The sequence below is a fragment of the Crocuta crocuta genome, unplaced genomic scaffold (assembly GCF_008692635.1).
Source record: "Crocuta crocuta isolate KB4526 unplaced genomic scaffold, BGI_CrCroc_1.0 scaffold28, whole genome shotgun sequence".
Taxonomy (NCBI): domain Eukaryota; kingdom Metazoa; phylum Chordata; class Mammalia; order Carnivora; family Hyaenidae; genus Crocuta; species Crocuta crocuta.
Genome location: NW_027533256.1, coordinates 2654245 through 2664852, shown reverse-complemented (window position 1 = coordinate 2664852; position 10608 = coordinate 2654245). Strand labels below are relative to the sequence as shown.

The 10608-nt window shown below is 49.4% G+C and overlaps 1 protein-coding gene across 1 annotated transcript; it reads left to right on the top strand.

Annotated features, from left to right (window-relative positions):
• Positions 1-669: 669 nt before the first annotated feature.
• On the top strand, positions 670-3090 carry LOC144217011 (pulmonary surfactant-associated protein A-like). The gene is made up of 4 exons (XM_077746485.1): positions 670-841; positions 1115-1234; positions 1963-2040; positions 2714-3090. Exons 1-4 carry the CDS (start codon positions 670-672, stop codon positions 3088-3090), a joined length of 747 nt encoding a protein of 248 aa, XP_077602611.1.
• Positions 3091-10608: the final 7518 nt, after the last annotated feature.

The window sequence follows — 10608 nt, the reverse complement described above, 5'->3', positions numbered from 1 at the left end:
AACTATGGATGCAAGAAGACGGGCTTGCAAATATCCTTATACTCTGCCAGGCTCCTCGGCCAGATCCACTCTTCTTGGAAGCTCAGCAGGGCCTGCCAGTGAGGGAGAGCACAGCCTGCCAAGGAGAAGGGGACGCCCCAGCAGGGGGAGGGGCAAACTATCATTGGCCCTGGTCATCTATTGTTTATCCTCAGGAACATGGCCCCTTAGGCCCTGCAAGAGGGTAGCGGAGAGTAGAGGGACAGAGGGAGTGAGCGACACCATAAACTCCTCCCGGCAGCCTGAGAGGGACAGGTCAGGATTGTCTCCAGGGCACAGAGGTTTTAGCTGAAGTCAAGACAGGTGCATGAGTTCCTACAGTCACACAGCGAGATTTGACCGGAGACCCCATTAGAAGCCAGGCCCTCTGACAGTCCAGGCGCTCCTCACTGGCCCAGGTACCACGCCACCTCCAGCCCAAGGGGTGAGGCCCGAGCCTGCAGATGATGCCCGGAGTTTCCAAGGATAGTTTGGGGCTTTCCCAAAGTCCCATCTGTACCTGCCCTAGCCCTCGGGCTCGGCCGTGTGCCTGAATCTTGACAAAGCCCAGCAAGGGGGAAACCTTTGCAAATGCTTCAGATGGGCCGGCGGCCCTGTCTTTCTGCAGGAGGAGCCACGACAATGGAAGCCATGTTGCTGCGCTCTCTGGTCCTCGCCCTGGCCTTGCTGGGGGTTTCGAGCACTGAGAACAGTGTGAAGGAAGTCTGTGTCGGCAGCCCTGGCATCCCTGGCACTCCTGGATCCCACGGCCTGCCGGGCAGAGATGGGAGAGACGGCATCAAAGGAGACCCGGGGCCTCCAGGTACTGAGTGGGAGTCGCAAGACTCAGCGCAGCAGCAGTGACCTGTTTTCAGGAGCCCCGCCTGTCGGGGGTGCTGGGCTGGGTCCAACAGTCAGCTGGATGCTGGGGCCTGGTGGGATTTCCCTGGGGGCCTTAGACCACAGCAGCCTTGGGAGAGGCCACCCTCAAAGGGCCCATGGGGTGATGGCTGAGTCAGCTCGGCTCATAAGGGAGGGCGCTTCCCAACAGCCCCAGCGGCGGATAACACAGATCTGTGTCCCCTTCTCTTTGCAGGCCCCATGGGCCCTCCTGGAGGAATGCCAGGCTACCCCGGGCCTAATGGGCTGACTGGAGCCCCTGGGGTCGCTGGAGAGCGTGGCGTACAGGGGGAGCCTGGTGAGAGAGGCCCTCCAGGTGAGCAGGCCACATCAACACGGGCACTGTGCCCACGCGACCGGTTACATGAGGGATGATGGGGATCAGGCAGAACTGTGGAGGTCCTCGAAATGCCTACTCCTCAACCTAAGTAAGAGAAGATGAGGCGGAGGAGGGGAGCCACAGGGGCCTAAGTAGCAGGCCACAGTGTGGGTCAGCGGGTGCTGAAAGCGCTCCACACATCGCGGCTGCTGATGAGCACAGGCAGGGCGTCAGGTGAGGGGTGGGGACAGCATGCGAGGCAGTGAAGACACCTCCTAGGCACTGGGGCGCATTCTGAAAGGTGCAGGGAGCGAGGTGGGGTCCAGGTAGATGAAGTGAATGGGAGCCCCGCACGCAGAGGGGAACTCCAAAGCTCGGAGTGGGGACCAAAGCCAATCAGGAGGGTGCGGAAAGAACCAGATTTGCTTTTGGTGGAGGGTGAGGGAAGGGGCTTTGCCCCCAAACCAGAAAAATCTGTAAGAGTGGGCAGACAGAGCCATTAAGGGACAGGGCAGGAAAGAAGGGCAGGGAAGGGCTCGGCGGGTGCAGGGCTGCGTTGAAGGACAGGGGCACAGGGGGTGTGGAGACAGTCCAGGGCTGAGCATTTGGATGGACAAGTAAAGGACGGAATACCAGGCTTGCAGCTGGCATCATGTCTGCTTGGCGGCAAGGGGGGAGGGGCCTTTGTTGGCTCCCCCTCATCTTGGGTGGGAATTTCTTGGCAGGACTTCCAGCTTCTCTCGATGAGGGGCTCCAAACCACACTCCGTGACTTGAGACATTGGATCCTGCAGGCCATGGGAGGTAAGGGGGGCCCCCCAGGGCCTGGGGCACAAAGAGTCTCCTGTAAGTTCCTCTGATTCCCTGCATCAGAGTCCAGAACCTAGAGACTTTTTAAAAGTTTATTTTTTTTAAGAGAGAGAGAATGTATGGGCAAGTGGGGAAGGAGCAGAGAGGGAGGGAGGGAGAGAGAGAATCCCAAGCAGGCTCCGTGCTGTCAGCATAGAGCCTGACTCGGGGCTCAATCCCACAAGCTGTGAGATCATGATCTGAGCCAACATCAAGAGTCAGAGGCTTAACCAAATGAACCACTCAGGTGGCCCCGGACCCTAGAGACTTGGCAAACAGGGATGGATGTGCAGGTCTTGGGGTAAATGAATGAAACTTCCCTTTCCTGATGTCTCTGAATGACTCACAGGAGACAGAAGTAGACACAGATGAACTCCCTGTGTCATAAGAGTGCAAGGTCTCTGCCTATGTTCTTTCTGTTGAGCCCCAGGAAAAGGCAGTTTCTGGCACATAAAAATAGTCAATAAGTAGTTGTTAAATAGGTGAACCAATGAATAGGATGATGGGAGCAAGGAGGGGAATTTGGGAAGGCGAGGGTTGACAGAAGGAGGAGAGGCAGAGAGCCCAAGCGAGGGAAGGGACTTAGATCCAGAGCGGTCAGTGGACTGACTCGGTTCCTCTGCTCCAGTCCTAAGTTTTCAGGAGTCCATGCTGGTAGTGGGAGAGAAGGTCTTCTCCACCAATGGGCAGTCTGTTAATTTTGACGCCATTAGAGAGTCATGTGCCAGAGCAGGGGGCCGCATTGCTGTTCCGATGAGCCCAGAAGAGAACGAAGCCATCGCCAGCATCGTGAGGAAGCACAACACTTATGCCTACCTGGGTCTGGAGGAGGACCCCAGCTCTGGAGACTTCTACCACCTTGATGGGGCTCCTGTGAATTACACCAACTGGTACCCAGGGGAGCCCAGGGGTCGGGGCAAAGAGAAGTGCGTGGAGATGTACACAGATGGGCAGTGGAATAACAAAAACTGCCTGCAGTACCGCCTGGCCATCTGTGAGTTTTGAGCAGGCACCCAGGCCACAGGATAGATAGGGCCCTGCCTTGCCTTTCAGCCTCTATCGTGAGGATGCACCTGATCTCTGAGATGCTATAGCTCCTTTTCAACAAAATTGTATTTGTGGCTATTAGGGCAGGACGCATTCTTAGCCACTCCACTCCCTGGACAGGCCCTGAATTCCCACCCACATCATGAATCAGTCTGACACTCCACACCCCCCAGCCCTTCCCAGCACTCTGGGCGCCCCTCCTAACTTTGCCCTTTGGCAAGAGACAGAGACTTCCTTCTTCCTCTTCTTGTCCAGTCCCTTCATTTCTAGATGGCAACAGTGAGGTCTAGGGATGGAAGTTCCCTCCAAAATCACACAGAATGTGCCTGCTTCCTGGATTCCTCTACTCTTACTCTGCAGACTACCACCGGCCCAGCCTCAGCAAGATTTAGCAGTTCTGGTCAAGCATAATGATAGAGACAGGTGGACTTCTGGGGAATTCCAAATGTGTGAGCTAAGGATCCATTTGGGATTATCTGGTCTGTATCTCCATGAAGTCAGAGGGCAAGGTGGTGTCCCAGCAGGTGGAGGCCAACCTCACCCTAATGATCGACATGGATTATCCACTTTCTTGAGTCTTGGGTTGACTGCTCAACTCCCTGTCCTAAAAGCAGCCAGTGTACTCCACTAGGGAAGATCTTACCCCTGACCCCAGACATAATCCAAGGTACTTCCTGATCATGGACATATCCCCACACCATTTTGGGTCTCAGTAAGGTGTTCACACCACCCACACCACTGGCTATTTATGGAGCACGTAAATAGTGCATGTGCCGAGTCTATGTACCTAGAACCTTGCCAACCACTTCTAATACACCTTATGGAATTTGATTTCATCTTTACACAGTGCTATGGGCTCAGCCTTATTTTCCCCATTTTTATACATTAGCTTGGAGAAGCCAAATGTTTTGAGTTTTATTACTTGGAGCAGGTGGCAGAGGCTGGATTCACACCTATCTACCTGGACCTGAAGCTCATGCTCTTAACTGCCTTACCTCTTGCTGGACAAAGGTGATTTCAGTGTAATAAATCATGACTGCGTTAACATGGATTTCCATTGCTTTGGTTTCGAGAAATAACACATTTCTGGGTACTTGGGTGGCTCAGTCATTAAGCATCTTACTTTAGCTAAGGTCATAATCTCATGGTTGGTGACGTAGAGTCCCACATTGGTTGAGCTCATGCCCTGCATCGGGTGAACATGAGCCCCATTTCAGGTGAGCCCCACTTCTCTCTCTCTCCCTTCACTCCCCTCCCAGGGCCTCACTCACTTGCACCCTCTCTCTCTCTGAAAGAAAAAAGAAAAAAAGAAAGAAAGAAAGAAAGAAAGAAAGAAAGAAAGAAAGAAAGAAAGAAAGAAAGAAAGAAAGAACACATTTCTGTATTTTTGTAAATCAAATTAACTCTGGCTCCAAGCCCCCACTTGCCTGAAAAATGGAAAATTGGATGTCAGGTAATGGCTTCGTTGTTGGATGAGAGAGGTGACCTGCTTTCAACAGGTACAACTATATATCATACAAACATATGGTACAAGCATATGGTGAGCTACAAAATACATCTGGATGAACATATGGGCATTAGTGTTGATGGCTGGCACTAAGATAGCACCTAATCTAAGTCCACATTGTCCATTTGTGGGTGATAATATCATGCCTTCCATTTTCCACTTAGCAACCTGGATGTTTTCCACCGCCCAAAGGTGATGGCATTCAGGGCTCTGTCCCAGCCTCTGTGAGACACCTCAGTCTCAGGTCTACGTGAAAGGGGACCATGTCCCATGCCCCAGGGATGTGTGGGAATCAGACTGTGTCTCTACTTCTTTGAGGGGGCAGGAGACACATATGTGCTCCATCTCCAGAAAGGTCCCCCCTTCTCCCACCTTTACCTCCTCAAATGCTCTCCCTCACTGCATGTACTTCTTTTCTTGGGCAAAAGAAAGCTATGGGTCAAACCCCACCATCCCAGGTGGAAATGAGTAGAAATATTTCTCATCTTTCTCAAATGTTAAGTTTTAGTCTGGCCACTCTGCCATATGGGCTTAAGACCCAGCATACGAAATACTGACTCTTCCCCAAAATTCACAAAAGCAAAAAAGGGAAGCATATTATTGCCATTTTATAGATAAGCAATCTAAGCCTCTGGCAACTGATGTCTTCTCATTTCTTGTTAGTGTCATTTTTATTTACTCTATGGTTTTATTTGATATGGTTACTATATTATTTTTACCACATTAAAATAATTATCCCTGGGGGTGCCTGGATGGCTCAGTCGGTTGAACGACGGACTTCAGCTCAGGTCATGATCTCACGGTTCGTGGGTTCGAGCCCCGCGTCGGGCTCTGTGCTGACAGCTCAGAGCCTGGAGCCTGTTTCAGTTTCTGTGTCTCCCTCTCTCTGACCCTCCCCTGCTCATGCTGTCTCTCTCTCTCTCTCTCTCTCAGAAATAATAAAACATTAAGAAAAAATAAAAAATAAAATAAAATAAAATAATTATCCCTGGTTTTTAAGGGAACTATTGACTTTTCATTGATCTTATATACAACCATCTTTTTGGATTCTCATTTTGCCCTCAATATTTCTGATATAATTGATTCATATTTTGTAAATTCTGCCTGTGAATGTTGTTACAGATGACAGACATTCTGCCTGTTTTTTATAATATTTATATTTCTTATATATCATTTTTATCTTTCTGTATGGGCCAAGAGCCACCATACATTGTTGAAGACTCTCAATGATAAATATCTTTTGGGGGGCACTACATGCATAAGGGGAGCCATTGATAATAGTACTTGTTAACTTAATCTGTTAACATTGAAAGGGTGCGAGGTGTGGGTTAAGTCATCTCCCACGCCTGGGTACTGGCAACCAGAGCCCACAGGTGAGAATAAGAGGTTCTACGTGCCTCACCACTTAAGGTCGGAGAGATGTGCCGGGAACGACATCATGGAACCTGTAAGGAGAAGGCTGTTCACCATGGGGGTTTGGTAATTCTCCTCCCTTTGTCAGGATACAGAGGGGAAAGGAGGCCGACCCACCTTGGATGACATGCGTATTTCCATAGTGGAAACTATCCCTTCCATAGGGGTGGGGAGGGGACTCTCCTAGCATCCTAATCTTAGGGAGTAGGGATGCCCAAATTGCTTCGCCTTCCCTGATTAAGTCACTGAGGTAGGAATGGGGGAAATTTCCCTGCTCTAAAATTGCTGATATACTGCTCCAGCTGGGGCATGGGGAGGTGGAGGGGGGAACAGACGTGAGCAGGAGCATTCCGGGGCAGTGTGGATTGCCACCATCTGGATGGGGTTTCCCAGGGCCTGTATGAATGTCAGTGTCATGGAAGCAAGCCAGGTTTAAACTCTACTTGGAACACAGGGACTTGAAGAAGAAGAGCCTCTGAAGTGAAGTGTCCACTGACCTGATGTTAAGGGCAGAGAACACAGAGCTGGAGGCTCTCAGAGTCCTTTCTTGAAGAACCAGCTTCTGAGAGGAACTGTCATTGGTAATCAGGCGTAGAAAGGGACCTCATAAGCAGTCAGGAGAGGGCTAAGAAGCAGCAGTGACCCAATTAAAATGTGGTTCGGCCCGTGAACGGGTATTGTCCACCTTTGGCACCATCATTCTCTCCACCCCCTACATGTGCAGAGAAACAAGAGAGAAAGGCCATTGCCCACCCTTCACTTCAAGAAACCCCAGCCTCAAGTCTGGCCAATACCCTCTGGCCAGTGTGGTGCTGAATCAGAGATGAAATGGAGATCCCAGTGACAAAACTGGAGGGCAATAAACATTTGGACTGTGTTTTAAATCAGTCCCATAGGGGCGCCTGGGTGGCTCAGTTGGTTGAGTGTCTGACTCTTGATTTCAGCTCAGGCTGTGATCTTAGAGTCATGGGATCAAGTACCATATCAGGCTCTGCACTGAGCGTGGAGCCTGTTTGGGATTCTCTCTCNTAAATCAGCCTTAGAAAGTTTTCATTGCTGGCATCTGGGAAAAAATTTATGAAAAATTGTAAGACTATGTATTTGTTTTTTAAGTTAGTTTTATTATTATTATTTATTATTTATTATTAGTTTTTCTTAGTGTTAAGAACAGGGTGAACTTCAATCTTCACGATTGTATGTATCTACATTAAGACTCTCAATCAAGCTTGTTATATATTAAATTGGTGAGTTACACAAGTTTGTTTTTGGTATTGAACCATCCTTCCATTCCTGGGATACACCTTACTTGATCAAATTAATGGCTGATACTCTCATCACCCTTACTTGGTGCTGGGTACTACACTTGCATTAGCTCATGTCATCCTCATCAACCCTATTGCGGAGACGCTATTGTTATCCCCAATTTACAAATAAGAATATTGGGGCACATAGAGGTTAAAGTGCTTTGCCAAAGGTCAAGTGGCCAGTTCAAGGAGGACCTGGGCCATGAATCCAGGAGGTCAGATTCCAGAGACTGTGCTATTAACCACTGTTGCAGGACTGGGCTTTAATAGCTACTTGTGGCTTTCAGGTGGGTTTGTGTGTGTTCCACATCATCTAATTATTCCAACATTAGTGGTAGCAGGGACACAGTTTTCCCATAATTGGGAAAACCAAGAAGAGGCTGGATAAAATCTGCACATGCTTGTAAAGTTGCTGCTCCTTTGTGTCTCCTGCTCACACACACTGCCGAGCTGCATATTACGGGTGTTGGGATGTAGGGGACTCTACTTACCCTAGTGGGAGGCTCTCAAAGTACCACAGTGAAGGGCATGGATATAGAATTCCATGACACAAAGAAGTAAAATATCAGGAACAATAATCCACGCTATCATGGTCAGATTTGCCAAGCTTATTTATTGTGTTTTTGCAAAGAATCAGTTTTTAAAAACTGTATTATTAGCTTTAGAGCAATTTCCTTATTCTAATTCATTAATTTCATTATTTAAACTTCCTTCCTTCCTTCTTTCTTTCTTTCTTTCTTTCTTTCTTTCTTTCTCTCTCTCTCTCTCTCCTTCTCTTTCCTTCTCTCTCTCTTTCTTTCATATACCATCTTTTTAAAAATATCAATTCATTGGGGCACCTGGGTAGCTCTGACGGTTGAATGTCCGACTCTTGATTTCAGCTTAGGTCATGATCTCACGGTTTGTGGGTTAGAGCCCCACATTGGGCCCTGCACTGACAGCAGAGACTGCTTGGGACTCTCTCTCTCTCTCTCTCTCTCTCTCTCTCTCTCCCTCTGCCTTTCCCTTGCTCACTCTTTCTCTCAAAATAAATAAATAAAACTTTAAAAATACTTTAAAAAGTTAAAATATCAATTTATCTGTAACATAGAGTCATCAATCCTTGGAGGACTAGCTTTGAGGCCTGCTGTATCAGTCAGCTTTCATTCTGCTTATTTCCCACGGTGTTGGGTGATTTTCACAAGGTGAACTCAAACTTACCCGATTTCCAACTGAGGAAATCCTGAGATGCCCAGGATGCACATCCTTATGGTGCACTAGCTTGTGATGAGCTCAGACACTTGAAAAAGTATTTTTCATCTTGGCATAGATAGCAAAATTCAGTAATAATCATAGGGACACCTGGGTGGCTCAGTTGGTTAAGCGTCCGACTCTTGATTTCAACTGAGGCTGTGAGATGGAGCCCTGAGTGGGGCTCTACACGGAGCCTCCTTGGGATTCTCTCTCTCTGCCCCTCCCCCTCTCATCCTCTCCCCCCCATAAATAAACATTTAAAAAATCATCATCATCATGGCAGAATAATAATAATAGCAGACATCAAAACCCAGGCCTGTAAGAGAACAGACTTGAGAATATGCATCTTCCCCACCAGAATTAAGGCTTTCTTATTGTCTTTGCTCATCCCTCCCTCCTCCTCTCCCCAACCTCCCAAGCCACCTTTCCTCTAGTCTGTAGCATCTAGGGTTCTGGTTTTATGTAATTCTCTGGGTTTTAAATCCCCACCTTTCTGGGAGGTCTGCCCACGTGCTGCATGGGTTGAATATTCTTTGTCCCCTGAGCCCGGGGCCCTTCAAAGTTGTGCCAGTGGCATCAGGAAACACAGCCCTGAGAGGGGTCTTCAGTACAATGGGCCCCAGGAATCTGGGAGGGCTCTGCTGAACAGCGCCTAGTGACCTTGAGTACACAGAGCTGAAGACCCTTGGGAAGCCAGAACACCAATCACAAGGCGGAGTCAAGAGGAAGTGGCCCCGCCCTGACTCCTCAGCAGGGAAAAAGCAAACCTCTTGAGCTGTTTGGTAAGGCTAAGTGTTTCAAAGGGTGAGCGTAAGTTTGCGGGAGGGCGGAAATCCAAGGTCAGCTCAGGGACTTGAAAAGAGCCACTTGATCAGGCTCGGAAGATAAGCTGATGCTACTGGAAACCCAGGAGGGGAGGAACCCGGGCTGGGCTGGTACCTGCTCCTGCTCAGGGTCTCTGTTCCTCCCCCACGTGCTCTGTGGGGACCCTCCCTGTGCACCCAGCCCTGGGATGAGCCCTGGAGACAAGCCGGGGTAGCAAACGTGGCTCCTGCCCTAGAAAAGTAGCCAGGAAAGTGGGCACCGATGTGAGTCGTGGTTGGAGAGCAGTCAGGCGGGCTGCTGTGAGGAGGTGACGGGAAGGACTCATTCATCTGTAATTGTTTATGGAGCACTCTCTCTGCTTCCTGGGTGGGGCTACAGCAGCTGAGCACCACATCCCCATTCTGGAGGAGTTGTTCTGAAGGGGTGCAGTGATCAAGGGGTACACAGTTAAATAAATAAGACAGTTTTACAGGGAGAGAAATTATAGGCGGAGAATTAAAACAGGAAGACATGATAAAGTGGCCACTTAAAATTAAACGGTAAAGGAAAGCCTTTTCTCCAGAGATAACACTTAACCTGAAATGTGAATGACAACAGTCATGCAAAGGTAGAGGGAAATGTCCTAGGATGGAACAGTGAGTGCAAGTGCCCGCGTTCAACTTTGAACTTGAGCGATTTACAAATACTTCCTCCCCTGTGGCTCACTCTGTGACATCCGTGCCTCATCCAAAGATGACATTTAGAGGGAGGAATGAGGGGACTCAGGGTTTCATCCCCCCACCCCAGTAAGCCACACACAGATGGAGGGGTGAACTAGTCAGAGCAGCTGACACACAGATGTGTGCCTGTTCACATAGGTGTGTGTATGTGCGTGTGCAAACGTGTGTGAGCACATGCTTGGTAGAGCATCTAATCGTGCCTCTTCTAGAAATGAATATCTGGAGGAGCTACCGACTGGACTGCGAGTCTGGGGAGGCAGAGTGGTGGAGCTGTAGGGACGGGGACATGGAAGGGAACAGCAGAGGGAGGGCTTCAGGGTATTAAAGTAGTGAGCTGTCCAGCGCTGGGCCAGGGGCCTCGCCAGCAGCCCTGGAGAGCTGCCCAGTGGACAGCAGCTCTAAGGACAGTTGTTTATTAATCTGGGGTTGAAGGCCGTCCCCAGTCACCAGGTTAATTGGGCCTGATGTCCCTGGA